The sequence below is a fragment of the Acipenser ruthenus genome, chromosome 3, assembly GCF_902713425.1.
Source record: "Acipenser ruthenus chromosome 3, fAciRut3.2 maternal haplotype, whole genome shotgun sequence".
NCBI lineage: Eukaryota > Metazoa > Chordata > Actinopteri > Acipenseriformes > Acipenseridae > Acipenser > Acipenser ruthenus.
Genome location: NC_081191.1, coordinates 80,191,305 through 80,215,480, shown reverse-complemented (window position 1 = coordinate 80,215,480; position 24,176 = coordinate 80,191,305). Strand labels below are relative to the sequence as shown.

Genomic DNA, 24,176 nt, shown 5'->3' with positions numbered 1-24,176 from the left:
TGTAACATTATGGTTACAGTTTTTTAAACCTCATTTTGGTTAACTTCTTATCATCTGATAAATAAAACTACATAGTACATTGTGTATATTATTGACAAAGATAAAAACAATCAACCTTTTTTTTCATAAAATATTTAAAAATAAAAAAATATGTAAAACACAGAGACTTCAGTTAACGCTATTGCACTTGTTACCTTCTTGATGATGCCTCTTTGCAAATGACATTTCCCCGTCGTTCTGCAAGTGAAACCTCTGAATGCATCGTCTCACTAAGTCCTCCCAGCCTGGTTTCATTGAGGCTCGTAACAAACTTGTATCTAGTGATGTAATCTTGCCTAGTATCAGAGAGGAAGCAAGTTAGGAAATACTCTACTCTAGGAGTAGATTCAAGTGTATCAGGTACTAGCGCAGACTAATAAAGGACTCCGTGGGCGGCACCACAGTAGGGGACAACCAGTCGGCAGGAGGCTCTCTGGGGCACGCGACTTCACTGAAGGAGACGCTTGTTTCATAGCTTGAAACGTTTGTTTTGACCAGTTCTTTGTCTGGCAGCGGGCTGACGTCATGCTGGGAACTTTTCATTGCGTTATGAGTGGCAACAGGAAGAGATTCGAAGTACAAATAAACTAAACATGCCTGCAGTCATTTTTAAACACGAGATTCCTATCCATGACATACACTGAACACTGCCAGGACAGATAAGGACACTGTTACTGTCCAGTGGAGCCAAAAACAAAGTGCTTCACTATAAACTAGGGAACAGTACTCCATAGAAGTGCAACAAGACAATCTTTCCTAATTCTGATTTATCCTTGTTTGCAGTGCCAAGCCTCCCCATTAACACTAGAAACCCCGCGGCAGTCATTTTGGCAGTTTTTGGTTTTAAAATGTAATTTTCTCCAGTCGTGTAACACATATGGGGCTGTGTGTTCGTGTACCTTTCTGTCCATATGTATTAAATATTATATCACAAAGCATGAAACGTGGAAGTGCAGAAATAAAGGCGATATATTACATTATACCTAAAAGCCCCGGGAGCAGTCACATTGACGGCCACACAGAAGACAACTGTATTTTGATTATACAGAACGGTATTCTACTTTATTATTTTTATTTACCAGTCCGCAATGTGTTTATCTGTAATGAGATTAGTCTCTACTCTCTGCCTGAGTGAATGACTGACAGTCTATTGTTTTTCAATCAGCTTTTTGAAGGCTGGTGCCTGCCAGCTGCGCTGCTTTGGTCAGTCAGTTAGCACCGGGACTTGTGAAAATAAATACCAGACTGTGGAGTTTTACAACGCCACAAAATATGGAATTGATGTTTTGGATCAGACGGCACGGAAGTATTCCGTGAAAGCTGGCTCCCGACGGTGGCCTGTTCAGGAGTTTTACAATGTATTGGACCTAGCAGCCATCAACTCCTGGGTACTTTACAAAGAATGCACAGAGAAGAATTTACCAAGGAGAGAATATATTTTACAGTTAGCACAGGAACTTCACAAGAAGCATTTGGAACAGAGGGAAACTGCCAAGTGTGTACCCACAACTGAAGCTGGCAACCCCGCTGAGAGCCGCAAGAGACGCCAATGCCAGGTTGACAAATACAATAAAAATATAACTTCTGGCAGCTGTGCCCTGTGCAGAAAGCCGGCATGGAGAAGCGCATTATCTGTGTTTTGATTGTGAACAGCCTTAGACTCAAGGTAAAGGAATACCCTTTTGTTGAAAAAAAGAAAAAGAAATAAGACTTTAACTTCTTGTGTTGTGCACTTCTGTAAAATGTTTTCTTTGTGTGTTCAGTTGCTTTTGCTCATCTGATAATAAACCGATTGCTGTTGAAAAGTTAAAAATGTATTGCTATCGTTTCAGTTTTATAAATACGTACGTTGTAAACTGATGTCAGATGTTTATTTATTTACATTTTCTTGTTTTGACTTGTAAATTATAATATATATATATATATATATATATATATATATATATATATATATATATATATATATATATATATATATATAATATATTATATTATCGGTTGTTCAGATGCTTATGTGACGTACTCAATAAAAAAATAAAAAAAATAAATTACATCCGACTGTTTCTCCATTCTTTATACGATTTACAGTGTTTTGAATACAGCTGTCAGGAAGACTGCTGCGGGGCTTCTAGATAAGTATATCTCCAGTCCTTCTAGTGTTACAGTCACTACTGCCTTAATTATAAAGGTATAGTATAGTGATATTATGAACCACATTTCACAAAGATGTATCCCAGTGCTTAGTTTGCACTTTTTAAATTTTGTTTTATTTTAAAAGGAAACAAAGGTGAATGTGAAGGCACTTAAATTAACCTAGACTTATTTATTAAAGCTCAGTAACATCAGTGTTTTGTTTTATTTAAAGAAGTATGTATTAATTCAGCTCTGAAACCCACTAAATATGTTTTAAATCAAAACTTTATGAATGAAAATTACCCTTTCTGTTTTTCTAACCTATACCTGTATCAACTTTACCTTGCAGATCCTGCCTCGTGGTAAAGCTCTCATGAGTTGGAAGGACTGGCCTTTCCTTCATTGGAACTCGTCTCGCAACACATATCAAACAGGACTGCAAATCTGTAATGGAACAGAACATTTTTATAATACCAGGTAATTCACATTCATTTCCAATTGCTGTCTCCATTTACTAATACAGTACAACATGTGCAGTTGCCAGTTGCCATGGAAAAATCTTACACTTCTCCTAAAGCACCAGCCTTGTAACGGAGATGATTATCAGAAAAGCTCACAATCAGGATGGTGAAAAACAAATCGTATTATAGGGGCTAGATGGACGAGTCACTGACCAGCACTGGAAGAGTCCAACTTATACTGTTTTGCACCTGTCTCTGCCCCTGTGCATTTTAAATAAAGCGCTGCTTTTAGAAAAAGGTACAGTGTGTACTGTTTATCATGACAATCATTTATGCTACAGCAATGCATTGATTTTTGCTGGTACTAATCTTATCTTTATCCAGGACTCTAAAGCAGTTTGCAGGCGTAGAAAAAATGTGTACATTGGCAAAATGATGAAGAGCAACCTTCACATTTGATCTCATTATAATACACTGTTATAAGCAGGGCTTCTCCTTGTTGTGTTACACTGGTCAGGTAATTATTTTGTAGTGCTCGATTTATCCTTTATTCTTTTTGACAGCCAACCAGCACCACTAGCTCAAGGGGGTTAAGCGACTTCATTGTCATCTTTTTGCCTAAATCAATCCACCCTGTAACCCACCTTACATATATCGTGTTATTTTGGGAATAAAAACATTTATTTATTTATTTTCTCTTGCTGACTCAACTACTTTTTAGCAGCTGCTTCACTGTGTGGTGGTAAATCTCTGGTTAGTGTTTTGATATTAGCTGGCTCCCTTCCTCTTAACACCTTGAGTGTTTTTCTTGATATTGATTTCTGGCATGCGGCCACGTACAGCTTCAAAGCTGAAAGGAAAAGCTCTAAGAGTACCTGGCAGGAAACAATCTGCAAACGAGCCAAATAAAAACTGCAAAACTCATTTACTAAGGTCCCACAGAACAGAAAAAAAGAACACACAGTATAATTAAAGGGTTCCCTTTTTCAATTCAGGGTTAAGGACTGTGCAGTTATTTAAAAGAGGAGCAGCAGTTACAGTAGGAGATCCTGCATTTAGACCCCTGTCAAACAACTGACGTAAAGTGCAACCCTGAGGTTCATTTTGGCTCACTTTGCTCTTTGCCTCCTAGTGCTTATCTCTAGCTCTGGACCATGTGATTACTTAAAAGGTGCTTGGACTCTGTGACACTTTCAGTCTGCCCAGAGTTTCCTGTGGGTTACATGCACAATGAAATATTTGCCCATTACAGGGAAATAATAATTAAATGCTTGTTTGTAGCACCATGCTTGAAAGTTGGCTTAATAAATGTGCCTTAAACTTGAAGTCAGGTATACAAATATTTAGGTTAGTGCCTTCATCCTAATACTGCATTTCATTTGGTCGACAATTTCACCTTCTCCTTCTTCTTTGATGGACTTTGGTTCGGAGACCGCAAAACACTGCATGGTTTCATAGTTCTGATGCGCTTCCTGGCTGTCATGGCCATCCTCGTCTGAGTCACTGGGAGGCTTGACCAGCATCCGACAGTTAAACGTGTGGCTGTTCCTACGTGGATTCTCGTTTGGCCAGGGCACCCCATTCACTAAATAAAAAATAAATAAAAAAGGGGGATGCAAATTCACAGAGATTCAGTCTTCAAGTGGATAGTAACAAGGATGGCAAGGCACATTTATATAGACAAGATAGCATAACATCACCTCACTAAAATGTAAGCATTGAAACCAGTGCAAAATGTTAATGCTGAAAAGTGTATTTTTCACATAAACTGATGAATTTTAGGTTTTTTAAATTAACAAATACATTTGAGAAAAGTTATCCTTTGAAGATAAATGTCTCCTGCTATTTACTGGTAGATAACAAATTACATATTTTACAACTATTTATCACAGACTAACTGCATGCAAACAGGTTTCAGAAACCACAAACAAATGCATTATTTAAATCATGATGGACAGTGTCAATTTCTCGCAACCTACAGGTGTCTAAAACAACATTATTCATACCATCAGGAAACAATACCCACATAATAAAATGTGTTTGCTGCAATGATTTACTTTTTGAAATCTGGCACTGCAGTAACATTTCGTAGCTATTCATTTTACTCAGCAGATGACAGCAGCTATGCACAAAACAGTATGAAGGGGAAAGCACTGCATTCGTGCTGCAGAGCAATGACTGTGGGTTTCACCCTGCCACAAAAACATCAGCACAAAATAGCACTTTCAACATGGGACAATCAATTACTAAATAATTGTTACAGAAAAGTCAAATAAATAGATAAAGAAAACAAAAGGGGGACAGAATTATAACAGATTACTAAATATGAAAGCCAACAGTGACAACAGTGAGGATACAAAACTACTAAAAAAAAACAAAAAAACTAAAAAAAAACCAAAAAAAACCAAAAAAACAAACAAACACCACAATGTTAATGAAACGCAAATAGAGCGATATATAAATGCAATAGTAATAAACAGACAAGTAATTGTAGTGTATAATATAGTCTTGCAGTGCTGTGCTGGAGTCCTTACCTAGAGATTTAGGCAGCAGGTTTTTGATGAACTCTGCATGATCCCCCACGTGCAGGACACTGTACACACTGGTGTTCATGAGCTCCTCCTGGTTGTACCTCAGGTACTGGGTCACATTCTCAGACACAAACACAATGCTTCCCTCTAGGTTCACTACAAAGAAGAACCCATCTAAGGCCTGCGAGATGGACATAAAAATGCATGAATAAATGAATGAATTAATGAACCTAAATACATATAAATACAACTTTAAGGAATTCTTTTAAATTTGGGATGTCACAATTCAACATACAGTAGGGGCTTTGAGAAAGAAAAAGCATACATTAATACGGCAATACCAAAGTACTTTTAAACATCAGTATTTACAGAAGGATGTTCTGTTGGTGTGACAGCACAGCAAACGCCAACAGCTGCTCTCTCTCTCTCTCTTAGTGCGACAGCAGATCAGAGAGTTGCATCTGTAAATCCCACACAGTTTAAAAACCACTGCTCTCTGCGACAGGCCATGGCCACAAGCACCAGATGATTGTACAAACTAGGGTAATATAATTGAATGAATATGGCCCCAAGTCAGCCATTACATAAAAGCTGGTTTCAATTACCTCATCAAATGGCATCATTCCCTGTGGAAATTCCAATCACAATAAATGGCCTCATATGTTTTATGACACGCAGTTGTGGCCAAACCAATTCAGAAAATATCCTTCCACAATTAAATGATTGTAAAACTAGTTAATGTGCACTAGTGTCTAAAGAGACAGCTAAAACACAAAGGTAAAATAAGTTTTTCATTTGACTTTTTTATACAATTGACATGTACTATTCCATTCTAGCAGGAATTCCCTTTATAGGCCATCTTACCCTTTCAGAAACAGCTCTAAGTGATGCTGCAATACACTGTACTTGTGCATTAATGATTAGCCAAGTTGGTATTTGGCAAGGAATATTTTTTTATGAAAACAGCAGTGGAACTTTTTACTGTTGTTATTGTATAGTTCAGGCTACAGTAGGATTAAAAGTGGCAGCATTTCAATCCCCCATTGTTTAGATTAGAAGTTAGAACACATTCATGTTTGCAAAACTGTTGAAGTCCAGCCTTTCACAATGCATAGTTTAAATAATAGTTACAAATATATAAAATATCTTTCACCACAAAAGATCCCTGGCTTAAACAAACAAGTGAAGAAATGAGCTCAATTTACCAGACAAAGTTGCTACACAGTAACTGTGAGATGTAAAGCTGTGTTAACAATCCTATGGGCACCAATACTCCACTTTGGAAAACACTAAGCTTTTCATGGTTTGCGGAGGGTGTTGTAAAAACAGCGAAAACATTTTGACAAGGCGGCAGTGTTTAGCATCCATCCATTCTACAGCCATGCAGAGTAATTTATCTGACTGTTTATTACCACTGGGAGTGAAGAGCAATCAGTGTGTTTACTTTGGCTGCCCTTTGTCACCCAGCGCTTTTTAAATTATGCCAACGACTGCCTTTGCATGAAGGGACTGCGCTTCCCTGGCCTCTCACATATCAGAAGACAACACTACATGCAGCAAATAGTATATTTAGAAGTTGTTGTATGTCAGTATAGTGACGTTTGCCCACGCAGCCTAAAAAAACCAACTGACAGAACAGATTAGATACTAAAACAGGAGAAAACTATAAACAAGATTAAGAGGGCTTTAATGTTTATTGGGTTACAGTGACAGCTTTAACATGTTGTGTTTCAATGTTTAGCAACAATCCAACCACCTACTATTATACTTTCCATTTTTACAGCAATTTCTAAAATATATATATATATATATATATATATATATATATATATATATATATATATATATTTTTTTTTTTTTTTTAAAAATCAGGATTTGCAAATTTGTCAGCTTTCATTATTAACCCATTAAAGTCGAGAATCATTCAGTTATGTTTCAGAAAGTAATTAAAGCTAGTTTGCATGAACTACTAATAAAATATCACACCCACACAGACAGATACCACTCAGTTGGGGTCAGTGCAAGGACATGAGGTCATGTTGGTCACATCTAGGTAAAAAAGACCTAGATGTGACCTACATGAGAACACCCTTCTTTTCTATTAATATATTCCCCTTGGATGTGGATAGATGCTGCTAATGTGGCATCACTGCTCTAAAGCCTTTGATTTACACTCAAAACATTACAAAGTCTGTTGAAGATCACTACTGATGCTGCTAACTGGAAAAAAAGAGGCCTGAAAAGGGCAGGCGTGAATCCCGAAAGCGTGCTCTCACCTCAAGCATCATTGGTCCAAGGGCATCTTTGTCAATAACACTTTGGCCTGTCGACGACACGTCAGCCTTTTGCACCTCCTCTTCATTGGCTGTGGCAGCTTGTTCTGCAATATAACAGGAAATGGTACATTTTACTCGGCAGACATAACTATATGTGATATCCCATGTATGTTTTCAGTTTGTATTTGAAAAAAAATACAAAAAAAAAGAAATTCCTGGGAATATAACTCGGTGTGAGGGTACAAATGTGTGAATATAAAGGTAAATAATTGGCAGCAATATGGAAATCTGATGCAGGTTAGATACAGTTACACACTTTCAAACCATTTTAATGCCCACTGTACAAAAACAAAACAAAAAAAACACAACAGCTCACTAATGTATTCACTCTTAATACAGACTTTATTATTTTTAACTTGGTTACAAAATAAAACAAGGCATGACCTTACTACACATACAAGGTGCCAGTGTACACTGTGAAACATACACAGTGTCTTCGATGGGTTCTGGGAGATAAAGTCAACCAGAGAAAGCCAACTACACATCTGCACTCAACTAAAATTAGAAAATCTGCCATATGGCTAAGCTAGGATTGCAGCATATTCCCCATTCATTAGAGAACAGTCTACAACGAAAAAGCAGGGCCCTTCCTGTGCTCTCCAAATGTGTTTATCTGTAACGTTAATGTTCTATATATCACTGGGCTGATGAAATCTCCTGCAGTGCATAGTAAAACAACACAGCTGCACTTTTTCAGGGTATAATTATTCACTGGGTACTCGGAGCATAACTGGACTGCTAAATGCACTGTGCGTGTGCTCTTTCACTCCCTTTCTGTCTATCTCTCTGTTAAGGTAATAGGTTTTGCTCAAAGTGCTGACAGAGTCGCACACAGCCAATCCCAGCTCAGCCCTGCCTGGTTGCTTTGTTTCCAGCTCAGTGCAAGGGGAGGTTGAAGGGCTGCTAGTCTTTGATGGATTGAGTGTCCTTGGCCACTGATGACTAAGCTTAAAAACACAGAATTATTTATGTTTTTATTTTTAACTATTCAGAAAGGAATCACAGGGCTAATGCTATAATAACAATAGCAAAAAAAGAAAAAAAAAAACAACACAACAACGTACTGCCTGTACCGTTTTACACTTGCAGTGTAGTTCAACTTAAAATGAGAAGTTCCTGTCCCAGCAGTAATATCAACACATCCCTTAAAAGGAGTGCTATCCACTTAATTTTCTTATCTAGCAAAATGATCACTGATACATCTTTTCTTGTGTTAAAAATCACCTTTTCTTCTTTAATTTGGGGTATTCAGATATTTGAATTACAACATTATAAAATGAAAGGTTGCTACTGCTTCCTGGTACCTAACCCTGCATAGTTCAAAAACTACAAAATTAGACCATTCAGACTATGTGATCTACTGAACAGGTACCAGGATGTAGCATTTTATAGCGTTGCATTTGAAATATTTGCATATCCCAATTTGAAATAATAATGTATACAGGAAAAAAAAAAAAAAAAAATCTTCCCAATATATGAGGACCAGTGACAATCAGAGGTAAGCAAATGCATTTTAAAAGCATTGGTTATCGCTCATATAACATGTCCTTTTCACTAGAAACATTTAACTTCAGGGTCATTCACCTGTCCCACAGTCACTGTAAAAGGACGAAGCAGCATTTGTTAGTGGAGTAAAGAATAAAGAAAACAAATTAAACAAAAATGTGGAGTAACACTGAGGAGTGAGCTACTGCAGAGTTTTTATTTTTAAAAGACTGAAATTGAAGAAAATGTACTGCATTACAAAATGTGGAGCAGTGACTGAACAAGACTGCTTCAGATGCATTCTTCACTCGCTATGTGGAAATTTCCTTAGCTCTTTAATACTTGATTTGCATGGTGCAGTGGAAGACCTGTGTATGCTGTTTGCATGTAGGTAACCTTTCAATAAGTCAAAGATCACTTAAGGGAAGATAACGTGCACCCCCTTCTTTCATTTTTCAAAGGAAACAGACAAATTTGTTCAAATTAGGGATCTAGTTTCAAATGTGTTGACAATTAAATATGAGCTGCATTCATTGAGCAATGTTCCTCTGGCCATTTTTTTTAAACATTTCTAAAGAAGTGCAGATGTTACACCCTGAATTACCTACTGTACTGCAGGTCTTTATATTGAATCAATTGACTCTTGCCTCCAGCTCTACAGCAGAGAATGAAGTACTGTAGTTTGCTTTTTGGAAAGCACCAACATGAATGTAAAGACTGGATATACAGACATTTCCAGTTTATCCTGCTGAGAAACCTTTTTAACAGTACTATATATATATATGGGGTGTCGCCACTATAAAGTTTCCCAAAAACCTCTTTCAGCCCTACAGTACAGTTTGGTCTGCAAGGGGCCACTAGGAACCAAAGCTGCCACATGTTTATTTTTTTGTAAACTATCTGCTTTAAATTAAATGGCAATGTTTAACAGAGTTGGAACAATAAATCGATAATATCGTTGAAAAATTATTATCGATAATCACAATTATCATCCGTGACCCAATGAAGCAGGAAGCAGCTCTGCATTGAGCACTGTGTACATTGGGAAGTAAACAAAAAGTTAAATGCTTAATATGCTTTTAACTTTACATCATGGTTTCATTTTCATAATAAGTTGTACAGTGACAAAGCATGACTGGTTTTTCAACATAACACCACAAATATTGTTGTTTGTAAAATAAAAATAAAACACTAGCTCACTGTAAAATTACTGTAGAAAAGTGGAACTTTTGACTATTAAACATTTTGACGCAGGATTTTTTTTTGTTTACATAAATTGAATGTAATTGCAAAAAGAAAAAAAAAACAAAAACACAAAAAAAACACAACCACATGGCACATGTGTAATATAGCCTGAACTATGGAAGGCCATCTGGGTCAAAAACGTGTGCTGTTAGTACACGTTTCAAATAAATTACTACCTGTATTACTGCGATACGCTACGCGTACTATTTTGTTAACTACACGTACTATTTTTACTACACGTACAAATTTGGGCCAATGAGTTCTTTAGAAATGAAATAAGAGCCAATGAATTTAAAGAAAATAGTATGTGTAGTTTACTAAATGATCCAGTGAAAAGTCGCCTCACATTTTCCATGCTCTTCCAAAAGTGATCAGGGAATCTGAGCCTTTGAATATTTTTAAAAGCCATCTCAAAACATACTTTTTTTTTTTTTTTTTTAACTTTTCTTTCCAACTGTTTAACTTCTGTTTGTACAATGCTTTTTATATGCCTTTAATTTCCTGTAGTATGTTTTTTTTTTTTGTTTTTTTTTCTGTCACCGTAAAACTTCCAATAAAATCGCCAGGTCTTTTGTAAACAGCGAGTTATCAATAATAATACAATGCGCGCTACACTGGATGTGGTCTTTAGTGGATTTTATTGTTTTTATTAATTCTCAACAGTGGTAGGTGTAATTCAGTTTTTCAATGCAGATTCGTTCTTCTGCTTGTTCATTTTCTAACATTTTGCATATCCTTGTTTACTTTTGCTTTATACTTTGGGGCTGTACAATACAGTGGCATTGTGTTATAAAATAAAACTGTTACTTAATACCCACTGACACAACCTTTTAACGATGTTGCTGGAATGTTAGTTGTATGTTAGTGGCTTCTCCATGGTTGCATCTGAAGTATTTGGAGATGTTAGTGATGATACATAATAAACGCTGGGTCTCAATAGTCGGCAGGGCTTCTGGCAAATATTGTAAAGAAATGCCCCCGGCGCTATACAAAAAACAAATATTATTATTATTATTATTATTATTATTATTATTATTATTATTATTATTATTATTATTATTAATAATAATAATAATAGATTGTGATGACCCTTACTATTTTTGACAGTAAAGCAGGACACTGAGAGATAACAATTATTAACAAATGTATTATAATTGATAATAAACAAGGTCTCTGTCCGGGCCAGGAACACGCCATGTAAAATAACAAATGCCAAACCTCAATGAGACGGGTGCGCTCAGCAAATGTATGCTTGCAGCGCAGAAGAAAATCTCTCAACGCAATATTTGCAATATTCCTTATTTTAAATTGATGTTGTCTTGTCTAAATGATACACCAAATGTTATTGGCCACTGTGTCAATTACATTGTGCATAAGAAGTGATTACAAGTGAATACGTTGTCATGACAAGCCACTAATGTAAAATGACTAGACACCAACATAGGAAATACGTAACTCGTGTCCTTTTTTTTTTTTTAATAACAAGTACCAATTAAATTGGTACACGTAGTCATTTCTGTGCTCTTATTGGTCCAAATGAGTATGTGTAGTGAATATTTGAAACATGTACTACACAATGTGTTTTTGACCCAGATGGCCTTCCATACTGAACAACGTGTTGCTTCTGATGCTACTGCAGCCTATGCACTGCATGGAGAAATATAAGCGGGGGCTCATATATATATATATATATATTATATATATATATATATATATATATATATATATATATATATATATATATATATATATATACACACACATACACACACACACACACACACGCACACACACATATACTCAATATGTTCCAAATAGTATTTTTTTATTTTCTTTTAAACCTAGTTTGATTCTCACACAAGTAAAATAATCAAATGCTTCCCGGTAATGTCAGCAATTTTGTTTCATCATATTAGTGGCCCTTTCTTCTATGAAAGTAAACATTCTCGAATTAACATATGTTTAAATAAGAAAAAAAAAGTAGTTTACAGGAAAACTACAGAATTTATTAAATATATAATTTACAATAGGTGTATTTTTATACTCACGTTTGTTCTGGGCACCCACCAGAAATTTTAAAACTCGGCGCATATACTGTCTAGTTTTTTTTCTTCTAAACACAGTGATAGACTGGCGGTTGTCATGCTGCTCAAGTATAAAATTTGTTAAATTACAAGAATTTATTTTATTTATTCAGCTGATAATCATGATTATCACAATAATTTACAGACGATAAAACGATAGCTGAAAATGTCATTATTGTCCAACCCTAATGCTTAAAACTAAGGTCTCGACCTTGCCAAGAAAAATACAATAAAAAAAATAAAAAGTATCCAAAATTGGGGATTAAACAGTATTTCATGTAGCAGTAAGTGGCACATAATATAACACTCCTCCAAACAAAAGCTTGAACAGTTATTGCAATGTGCTTCTGTGGGGGAGTATGGAGCATGCAGAACAGCATATGGCTAATTTGCATATAATGCAATCTTAGACTCACCCCAGCTGCAGCTTTTACTTTCATCAATACTTCCACAGTGGCAAAATAATAATAAAAAAACACTATGCTTGCATTTCTTTTAAACTGTAGAAAAGAAGTATAGTATTAAAATAAATGAATCATTTTTAAATACATTTTTACAAAAATTGTTTTTGAAAATTACAATTATAACAAGATAAACAGAAGTCAAAACAGATTAGGAAACCCTTTATCATTTCTGAACGCCTTTATTTATTTTGTATGGTTACTTGTATTCAAATTGTTGATTTTGTAAAAGATTTTGCTAGATTGGTCTACAAAAACAAATGCAACACTACATACACACAGTTCATCACTCCTAAAAAAATATCTGAACAGTAGCAATATCTGCCTTCAAAATACAACCCTGGTGTCTGATGGACACCCTTAAAGAATATTTAAGAGATTCAGAGTATTCTGTTTACTGCATCTACAGCACTATTCTGACACACAGCATGCAGTAGTGTAACATGACAGCCATGTTGCAGGCAGTCTGAAAGCAGACAACATGTAGAATGTCTGAGTAACGTAGAAATATTTAAATGAACTCCCAGGACACATAGCGTGATCTTACAGTCCATACTTGATATAAAAATGTCTTTTTTATATGCCAGAAAAGAAGCAATTTTCACAATTAAAACTGTCCTACATGGCAGTGATGTCTTTCACATATACAATGTCAGGCTCACTACAACAACATAGATATTTTGTCTGCAACTAAACCTTTTCATGTGTTACAGTATATTTCTGGATCTGTCTTATACAAGAATATCTCGAAATGGTAGATCTGTTTGTTACAGGGCAGGCGACCAAGAGAGAACTATTTTTTTTTTCTTTTGACTGAGGCTTTAAAATTGTATTTCAAGAGAACATGAATATTAACATAAACTACTGCAAGACTACTGTATGCATAAATAATGATATGCTCATCTGGGATGTCATTTTAGGGTTGCCTTGGAAACTCCTAAATAAATTACAGCTGGGGTTTAAATTGTTTTTCACAGAGTATGTCCTGTGCTTGGTACACACTGTACTGCTGTCTGCACAGGATCAATACAAGTCCACTATGAGACTCAGTTTAAAAAAAAAATAACACCACACACCACAGTATGAACAAGCAATTTAATAAAATTAGGCCATAAATTGCAAAAAACTTGCATTATTTGAAACATTAGCAGTGGTTCTTTTAGTAGTTTAATCTGTTTTCTTGTCGTCATGCTTTGTTAAAGTAAATGTCATTCTAACAAACAAGTACGGAGAGGGGGAAAAAAAAAACTGTTTAAATGAACTACTGCACAACGCAAGCGACGTAAACTACGTATCTTCCTTCTGCAGATAGCCCTTTTTGATTCCTTTGCCGTCCTGTGTGCATTGCACTTAAGTAAAAAACAAAACAGACAAAAAAACGTCCACAAGTAACATTTACAAAATAAATTCTCCAAAGCAGTTAACGTTCTTGTTTACTAATCAAATGACAAAATTTTAATCAGCCCATTAGTGCGTCTTTACTGCTTTTATGTGACCTGTACTGTGCAGTAGGGGGTGGGACAAAGTTGGTGCTGCATTGTTTTGATTTAGGTTGCTAAAATCTAGTTTTCAGCATTGGAGGTAAAATAGTAAAAATGGACGACAAAAAAAGCAAGTATATTTCGGCTGATGATCGTTTCAAGATATTTCCCAAAGAAACTGTACATGCAGACTGAGGTGATTGTTTTCCATATCTTAATGTGTCTTTGGAGAAAATACGATCGATCGCTATTTAGCTTCAGAATCGCACATTAAACAAAAGGCTACTACAGAGGCTGCTGAACAGAACGTAAAATAAACAGCTTTCAGAAACCAAACTGGAAAGTCAGCCCAGGCAAGAAGTATTCCTGTCTGCAAGTTAAATCAGTACTAAAATGATCCGGCACAGCCACCTCGCTTCAACCTGCTGCTTACATTTTCGCAGTTGGAATTTTAGACCCGAATAGCCACGTTTTCTTTGTTTTGACTCGGTACTAATAAAATAAATTATTGGATGGGACAAATAATATGACAACGAACGTGCTGCATACATTGCTTTTATTAAAGTATGGTTGTGTAACCAAGTTTTTGGGCTGTTTCTAATCGATTAACACATCTGTATAACTTGGCAAAGCTTCCAACCAATTCAGTGGATGCAGAACATTCAGTCTCAATGTATGGGCAAGTCAACTGCTGGGGGATGCTGCATGCTTGCTTTTAACAAATGACAGCACTCTGTTTTAGTAAGGAAGCAAGTACCACTATTTTTAGGCTTTATAGTGTTCTGAAATACTGTCTACTTAGGTTTATTTAATGTTTAAACAGGTCCGCGAAATCCTAATTTTATTCCGCAACATACCCGTGAAAAATACGTAAATTTACCGCGATTTAAGTAGACCCCTATGCATCATAGTGTTCACTGTTACATTACATAACCCATATCCAGTGAATCACAAACAACTTGCATCATCAGTATGACTCATCAGTATGACTCATCACCACGTCTCTGCCTAAAAGCAACAGCTCTTGCAATACCAGGGAGAGAATAAAAATCATCCAATTAGTAAATGCATGCTTGTCACAACTTTAAAAAAAATATAAATAAATAAAAAATATGACAATTATTTTTTTCCCCCATGGCATAACAAGAAAGAAAAACTACTTTCAGAGATAAACAAATAAAAAACATGCATGCATTCATACACATGCACAAACACCCACAGCTTGAATACCCAGAAAAACACAAAAAAAACAGACCTCAAATATTTACTGGCAAAAAGCCAGCAACGAAATAAAAATAGCAACATGCAAACACTTGTCTGTGGGATACCTTGTATTGGACTAATAAAAAGGAGGCATTTCAGTTTTGAGACCGATAGAAAGGTGTAACTAACCCTTCTAACACATACATTGGTCAGTCTGGATCTTGTTTCTTACCTTGTTCTTTTATCTGACGAATCTGTTTCACAGTTTCTTTCAAGATTGCACATTTGTCAGGCTTAACATTGAAGTTATCGATATCGTTGAAGTTTGCAAAGATCAGCTCGGCAAGTTCCTCGATGTATTTATTTTCATGCTCGCGATTGCGTTTTTCAGTGCTTCGTTTAGGGCTGTAAAGGAGAAAAAAATATGCTTTCGCTTCATTGCAACACAACACAAAACACTACTGGAAGGGAACATTTTTACTTGTGAATAGTCATCTTGTTAAAAGGTTAAAAAATGCAAAAATAAACAACCTAAATGAAACAGAAACACTGAAAAGGCACTCATTGTGCACTCATATAAGCTTGTCACATCTAAGAAGCTTTGCAGAGCTGGGTCGACAGCATTTAGTACTTGTTAGGAAGACCTCCAATAAATATCATGTGCTGAAGGAGGTGGTGTTGTAGGTTCATTTTTAACCACCCAGCTGCTTATCCCGCAATTTCCACGTGGAGCGCATGCGACTCCAAATTCCGCAGCGACCGCGAAGACTGATGGTTAATATTTCTATTTCAGAGAACCAGGGTTATGATAATAACCTAACGTTCTCTTTCAAGTACGAAATATTAACCATCACTAATGGGTAAGTATACCCAATCTGTCGTGAGGACAGGCGCAAGACTCTTATGAGCTAACCGCGCTAGCAGTCCTACAAGGTGACAAGTCACTTACCGATCAATCCTTAGTTGAGGGGACGGCCTCTGAGGCAGCCCTCAACACCCTTGATCCAAACCCAGGACACAGCGGATCCACGATGTTCATCCTGTAGAACCTTGTGAACGTGTGGGGGGTCACCCACACCGCTGCATTGCATGACAGATGCACCCTGGAACATCGCCCAAGAAGCGGCCTGCCCTCTAGTGGAATGGCCAGTGATCTTCTCCGGCGGGGGCAACTTCGCAATACACCACTTCGTTGATACGCCATCTTCACGGTCTCCGTCAGCCACCTAGACAGGCGCTGTTTAGACAAAGGAGGAGGGTGAAAAGCCTCCAACTCCACCGACTGATTGATATGGAAAGCCGAAATATTCTTCGGCGAAAACGCAGGGCTGGTCCGGAGTGTCACTCGTGACCGCCCCTTCGCAAAATATAAACAGGCTTTGGCGACAGATAGTGCCTGCAGCTCACTTACTCGCTTAGCAGAAGTGACTGCCAACAAAAAAGCCGTCTTAAAAGACAAAAGCTTCAGCTCTGCAGAATGCATGGGCTCAAAAGGTGGTTTCATCAGTGCGTTCAGCACGACATTCAACCGCTAGTGAGGAACAACGTCCTTCCTTGGAGGACGGAGTCTCTTAGCTCCCTTCAAAAACTGTCCTGCCAGGAAATGTGCTCCTGGGGAGAATGAATCTATCTTCACATGGCAAGCTGAAATAGCTGCCAGGTAGACTTTCAGAGTAGAAGGGCTCTTCCCATCATCCAGCAGGTCTTGCAAAAACTGCAAGATCACCTACCAGCAGCCACTGGAGAGTCCCGTGGACCGCCCTGAGGCTGCCATTGTGACCGAGGCGGTGGTCTCTGATACCACTGCTTCTTAGGCGGTGGTGCCAGCTTAGGGTCGAATGTATGCCCTGTTGTGATGGGCGCATCCAGCAGAGCAGCTTTGTTACTCTCCGTCAGCCTGTAGGCCACCAAACATGTATCGTAGTTGCCCAACCGGGCAACAAAGGCATCAGCAGAGTAAGCCTTCTTCAGAAGGACCTCCGTAACACGACATTGCTTGTTCGGACAAGCAGCATCTTTGGACAGCAGCGCAAGGTTCGCTGGCTGTGCCATGGCTAGAATAGTTGACCCGACAGAGGGAAACTGGACCAAACCTATTTTATCCCCCTCGTGAACCCTATAGGTTGTTCCCGACCGAGGGACTGCAGGGGCTGTGGCCAGGTGTTGCCACGATGAGGTCAGTTCCTGCCAAAAATCCGGGTGGATGGGCGGGGCCTCAGAGGATATCTCCTTACGCTCGTCATAAACCTCTCAACTGTCGCGCTCGGCCATGTCACCCTAAGTGCGTCATTGGCTCGGCGCATCAGGGGTATGAGCTCCCTAGGCAAGGGAATCAGAGGCAGCGAGTCCAACGCTGGATCCTCTGAGAAAAACTCCTCGCACTCCTCAGCTCCTTCTGAAGCAAGGACAGAGAGAGCGTCCTCCATTTCCCCACCCCCAACTCAACCTCTGCCAGTTCTGGCGGCGGAGGGGGGGAGAGAGAAGCTACTTGTGAAGATGGAGCAACAGGTGCTCGCATCACAACAGGTGCTTGCACCACAGCAGGTGCCTGCACTGGCAGAGACCGTTCCTGCAACAACTGGGTCAAAGTTGACTGCTGTTGCTGGAACATCTCACACATATACCGCCAGTGGTCCGATGATCGGGACCTGTGCCTTCTCTTCTTACTCCTCGGGGAAGGAGAAGAAGCAGGAGAGGAAGAGGATGAGAAGGAAGAAGGACTCCTCCTCCTGTGCTTCCTGGAGGCGGACTCTTTGGAGCCACGTGCCCTGGCATCGCGCTCAGCTGAGTGAGGTCTCTGGCTAAGCTCCCTAGAATGACTGGAATGGCGCTCCCTGGAGCAGCGCTCTCCAGAACTGCGCTCCCTAGAGCGCCCCCTACTGCTACCAGCTGCCTCCATAGGAGCTATCACTCAACTGGCGCATAAGCCAGGAACGTAGTGATCGCTTGCTGAAAACAGCGCAATTCGCACAAAAGGCAGGGTCCGCCAGAGCTCACTCTGCGTGTTCCTGACCAAAGCAGCGCACACATCTTTCGTGGCCATCAGCTGCTGGCAGCTTGGCGCCACAGTCAATGCAACCGTGAAACATGTTAGTGTAGGTACCGAGACGTAGGTATCAACAGACTTAGTAAAAACTAGTCTGGGTACCCAATGTAAAGTATTACCTACAGTTAGCTTGGTACTGAACCTGGTACTGAGCGTTTGTTCTAGGTACTGGGGGAGTTGGTACCGACAGACTCAGTATAACTAGTCTGGGTACCAATAAATTATTATTGGTATGAAGTCTAACCAGTTAGCCTGGTACCAAACCTGGTACCGAATGTCAGTTCTGTGTACCGTTGGTATCAACAGACCTGGTATGAACCAGTCTGGGTACCAAATACAAATACCTACCGTCAGTACTGAAGGGTAGCGAAAAACGCGGTAGCGTCAGTACCGAAGCGTAAGCAAATGCGGTAGCGCAGGGTACCGAACCATATGCAAACGCGGTAGCGTCAGTACCGAAGCGTATGCAAATGCGGTACCGTCAGTACCGAGCGTATGAAAATGCGGTACTGAGACATGGTACTGTCTCAATATTGAATAATAACTCAAAGGCTGCGTCAACTCTGGTACCAAGGTACAAAGAAGAAAAAACACAAACCTTGCGCCGATGCGCAACAGCAGCAGCCAGCAATCCCACAAAAAGCAGGAGATCTCACAAAGAGATGCACGCCGACTAACTGTGTAACAGTACTACACTTTCAAAGGTTGCGTTAGCTCTGGTACCGAAGTACAAGAAGAAAAAACGCTAACCTTGTGCTAATGCTCAACAGCAGCCAGCAATCCCACAAAAAAGCAGGAGATCTCACGAAGAGATGCACGCTAGCTAACTGTACAGTCAAGAAGACTGTGTAACTGTGGAATGAGCAGCACGAATAAGGAATATTACACTCAGTAGATCCACAGTTACTACAGGTTATCCTCATCGATCCCGTTTTCTGTAAGATAAAGAAAAACTAGGGAAAGGGTATACAGTAATGTAAAACAACACTGAATACACAAAAAAATAATATGTTTTACTGGAACAGAGCCCTGTCCAGAGGAGAGTTATCTGCCGTAATAGTGAACTAGACCCGGGGAGGGTAAATGCAAGTCGCAGGCTCCCGCTGGCTCACTGCCAGTTCGGGCTGATTAGATCAAAAACTCGTCAATAAATAATAATTATTTTAAACAACGGGAGTGACCGTGAGTAAAACAAGGCAATACAACTAAGTAATACTTAGCTCAGATGCTTTCACTCTTAATGAAAAAGGAAAAAGAAAATTTGCAAATGGCTGCAATGTGCTTTTGTCAGGGCAACTCACATTGCGTCATGCACTCTCGCGAGAGTTTGATGGCATAATGCTTTTCAGTTCTTGGGTTCTTAAATGGGAATAACCCATTAGTGATGGTTAATATTTCGTACTTGAAAGAGAACAAGGAGATTTCTTTGATTTATTTGTTGGTGTTACAGGTTGTAAGGAACCCTTGTCAGGTTTGGAACTGGTCAAAAGTACGTATTTATTTATTGTACCTGCACTTCACAGATAATAATTCCTGTAACAGCGCTATACACCCGTGCCTGAAACTGGGGAAGATACTGTATATGACGTGATTGAAAATCTGCGACGCACATTTTCTGATGTACATGTACTAGATAAAGACGTTAGCATTGATGAGGGTTTGAAGTGCGTCTGCTTTGAAATCTATCACACAAAAAATAATTGTGATATGCCTGCACAAGTATTATAATGTTATTATAATGCTGCCACTGTAAAAAATGATGTTATTTATACTTATATAATGCTGCCATTGGAAAAAAAAAATGTTATGTTGTGATCTATATTATAATTAGGGATTCTGTTTTTCAAGTTTTATTAATTGTATTTTTCAGTGCAGAGTTTTAGCTATTTTTGAGTTATGTAAAATCGTTTTTTTTCGGGGCTTTCGTTTTTGATACACTGTATGAAATTAGTGTTTTCAGTTACTTTCCAAAATGCGTGAGTTTTTTTTCTGTCAAAACATATATAGTAGTAACTCGACAGTACTTGCACACTTAAGTTGTACCTTCTTTGCTTTGTTGTCTTCCACAATGTAATCCCTATGGTCAGGGGCACATTCTTCTGGGGTTTTTGTGTGGAGGCATTTTTGTACATTTCGCCACAATTCTGTTTTAGATCCTCCATATCACAACTGTAATACAGCTTTAAATCCCGCTAACAAGCTTCCATCCTGATTGTAATCTTGTTTTAAATCTCACAAGCAGAGTCTCCAATAGAAATGTATGAATGTGCTGTCACTCAGTAGTTGGGGCGGGTTTAAAGTATTCAGAACGAATCAATGATAGATCCAAGTCAGCAGCACTGGGAAATGTAATTATTATTATTTTTGTAGTAGGTTTTAAATTATGTATTTATTTATTTATTTTTAATGGGAAAAGGGTAAAGTCAACGTGAATTGATTAACCATTTCCACAGTTTTTCCGGTATTTTCTGGTGTTTATTGGCTACCCACCGATTTCATTTTTTTGGGGGTGTTTTATCAGTTAAAACCGAAAATCAGAAGCCCTAATTATAATGCTACAATTGTAAAAGACATTGTTGTTATTTAAGTTCTACTGAAGTACTGTATTTCCATTTATCATAATCACAATAAAAACGTGTGTATTAAAAAAAATAAAAATAAACAATTTTGAAAACTGCCCAAATTGCTTATTTGAGGCTTAGAATGAAAAATCTGCCAAAAAAAAAAAAAAAAGCATTTTTAACATGGAAATTGCCAAAATAAATGGGCAGCTGGGTGGTTAAAATGACTCTACATGCCTGAAGAGCCATGACAGAAATTCAGAGTGTGACTCAGAGGTTAGTTATAAACTTAAAGCATTTTTAACACATGCTTTCAGGACCACACAGGGCCCCTTCTTTGATGTAAAATGATTCAGCCAAGATCATCCTCAGCTCTAACCAAGGCTATTTTGCCTACTTTGCTTCAGAGAGGTCCCATACCTGGGTCCCAGCTGGTCGGATGGACATTCTTTGCGCTTCTTGGATTCTGCCCTTGCAGGGTCAGAGGTATTTTCACCCACACCACTCATCCTCAACGCATATCAGCAACTGTAAGAAAACACACAAAAAAAGACATTTTTAGGATTTATAAATGCAAAAAAAAAAAAAAAAATGCTGAAAATGTTGAACGTTGCAAAAAGCAGTTTGGGCACACATATTGTAATTTTATTTATTTAAAAGAAATGTCTTCCCTTTAATAAATCAAGCTATGGCACACTTCACAGCCGACACTTTGCTACATCAAAGCAGTACGTTTACCAGGGCTCTGGTTCATGAAAAGCTCATTAAGATGCACTGCAAAACTTGGGTGTCAAGCTACAAGTTTGATTCAGACTTCAATTGTCAAGTTGTGTGAGACAGATTAAGTGATGTTACACTTATGCAAGTCTCTTGTTAGACAAATTAAATGACAACATGCCAACAGCCTGTGTTACAATTGGCAGAATCCAGCTGAGCTCAGAGACAATGGCTTTAAATATTCCCATTTAAACTAGAACGGAAGGGGGGGAGAAATCAACAAAAAAAACACAGAAGGGATACTACATCAAAACAAGTGCAACAGCTCAGGTAAGATAGACATTAAATGTATTTATCTAAATGCTAGAAGTCTCAAAAACAAAAATGTTAGAACCTGAAGCTACTGCACTAACAAGTAACTATGATGTGATAGGTGTTACAGAAACTTGGTTATCCGAGAGTGACGGAGACGAATATAACATTAGTGGATATACACTGTATAGGAAAGACAGGGCAGGACAGAAGAGGCGGAGGGGTAGCGCTATACATCAAAAATATTATGAAGCCCAGGTGTTCAATCTGGGAGAACAACACAGAATCAATATGGGTCACAATAATGGACAAAAATTCAAAGGGAATAATAATAGGGGCATGCTATAGACCACCAAATTCAGATACCAAGCAAAATAATGTGTTCTACAATGACATTAGAAATGCATGTATCAAAGGAGAAGACATACTAATGGGGGATTTCAACTTCCCCCATATAAAAAGGGGAAAACCTGGTGGGGAGCACGACAGACGAAATTGAAATGGTAGAAAAAAAAAAAATATATATATATATATATATATATATATATATATATATATATATATATATATATATATATATACACATATATACATATATACACACACATTGAGTGTACAAAACATTAGGAACACCTGTTCTTTCCATGAAATAGACTGACGAGGTGAATCCCGGTGAAAGCTATGATCCCTTATTGATGTAACCTGTTAAATCCACTTCAATCAGTGTAGATGAAGGAGAGACAGGTTAAAGAAGGATTTTTAAGCCTTGACACAATTGAGACATCCAGCCAACGGCAGGCCAGTGGTTGAAAACGGCTCATTGATGAAAGAGGCCAAAGGAGGCTGACACGAATTGTGCAGAGCAACAGACGGGCTACAGTTAGTCAATTGACAGTCTGTTAAAAAAAGAATGCACAACTCGTCGTACCTTCACGCGAATGGGGTACGGCAGCCGACGACCTAACAGAGTTCCACTTCTTTCAGCAAAACACAAGAAACTGCGGTTGCAGTGGGCTAAGGAACGAAAACACTGGACACTGGAGGATTGCAAAAACATTGCCTGGTCTAATGAATCCTGGTTCCTGCTTTTTCATGCTGATGGGAGGACTAGGGTATGGAGAAAACCACATGAGTACATGCATCCATCATGCCGCGTGTCAACATTGCAGGCTGGTGGTGGTGGTGTGATGGTGTGGGGTGTGTTTTCATGGCACACATTGGGCCCCTTGATAAAAGTGGAACAACGTTTGAATGCCACAGGATATCTGAACATCATTGCCAATCAGGGGCATCCCTTCGTGGCAGCAGTGTATCCATCTGCTAATGGATTTTTTCAGCAGGATAATGCCCCATGCCATAAGGCTAGGATTGTCCAGGAATGGTTCCATGAACATGATAGTGAATTCAGCTTACTGCAGTAGCCTGCCCAGTCACCAGATCTCAATCCAATTGAGCATCTGTGGGATGAGATGGAACGAGCTATTCGGAGTAGAGATCCACTACCAGCCAACTTGACACAACTGTGGGAAGCACTGGAGTCAACATGGGCCAGCATCCCTGTGGAACGCTTTCGACACCTTGTAGAGTCCATGCCCCGACGAATTGAAGCTGTTCTGAGGGCAAAAGGGGGTGCAACTCAATATTAGGAAGGTGTTCCTAATGTTTTGTACACTCAGTGTATAATACAAGGATGAAGGCTATATTTGCATCCTGAGCCATTCTAAAAAAAGGCATAATACCACAGTAGTAATCTCGTAATTTATGACGTCACAGAAACCCTAGATGGAATTATTTTCCTGTAACTCACTGAAGCACATCTATTATTCACACTCTCTCTCTCTCTCTGTCCAGTGGTAGAGTTAAAAGATAACTAGAATGAAGCAGACAGTGATATAGACATTAGGGAGGGGAATTTCGAGTAATTTAGTGCTTGAGTACTTGAGTGTTAAATTTCAAGTACTCGAACCTAATGCCAGACAATATTATTCTACATATGCACCACAAAAATTACCACAAGTTAACACTAGAACAGCCGCGGATACTCATACCTAAAACCGCCGCCAGCAGTCATTATGACGGTA

General features: G+C 38.5%; 1 protein-coding gene across 8 annotated transcripts in view; it reads right to left on the bottom strand.

Annotated features, from left to right (window-relative positions):
- LOC117394428 (nuclear receptor coactivator 2-like) overlaps positions 1–24,176 on the bottom strand; it is a 102,329-nt gene that overhangs the window by 31,786 nt on the left and 46,367 nt on the right. For all 8 annotated transcript variants that reach the window (XM_059017273.1, XM_059017276.1, XM_059017277.1 and 5 more), the window contains 7 exons: positions 21,487–21,594; positions 15,692–15,864; positions 7,441–7,544; positions 5,168–5,345; positions 4,030–4,218; positions 2,515–2,616; positions 195–335 (listed from right to left, as the gene is read on the bottom strand). In XM_059017273.1, coding sequence (XP_058873256.1) covers positions 195–335; positions 2,515–2,616; positions 4,030–4,218; positions 5,168–5,345; positions 7,441–7,544; positions 15,692–15,864; positions 21,487–21,575 — 976 coding nt within the window. In that variant the 5' untranslated portion in view covers positions 21,576–21,594. The remainder of the gene's footprint in view (positions 1–194; positions 336–2,514; positions 2,617–4,029; positions 4,219–5,167; positions 5,346–7,440; positions 7,545–15,691; positions 15,865–21,486; positions 21,595–24,176) is intronic.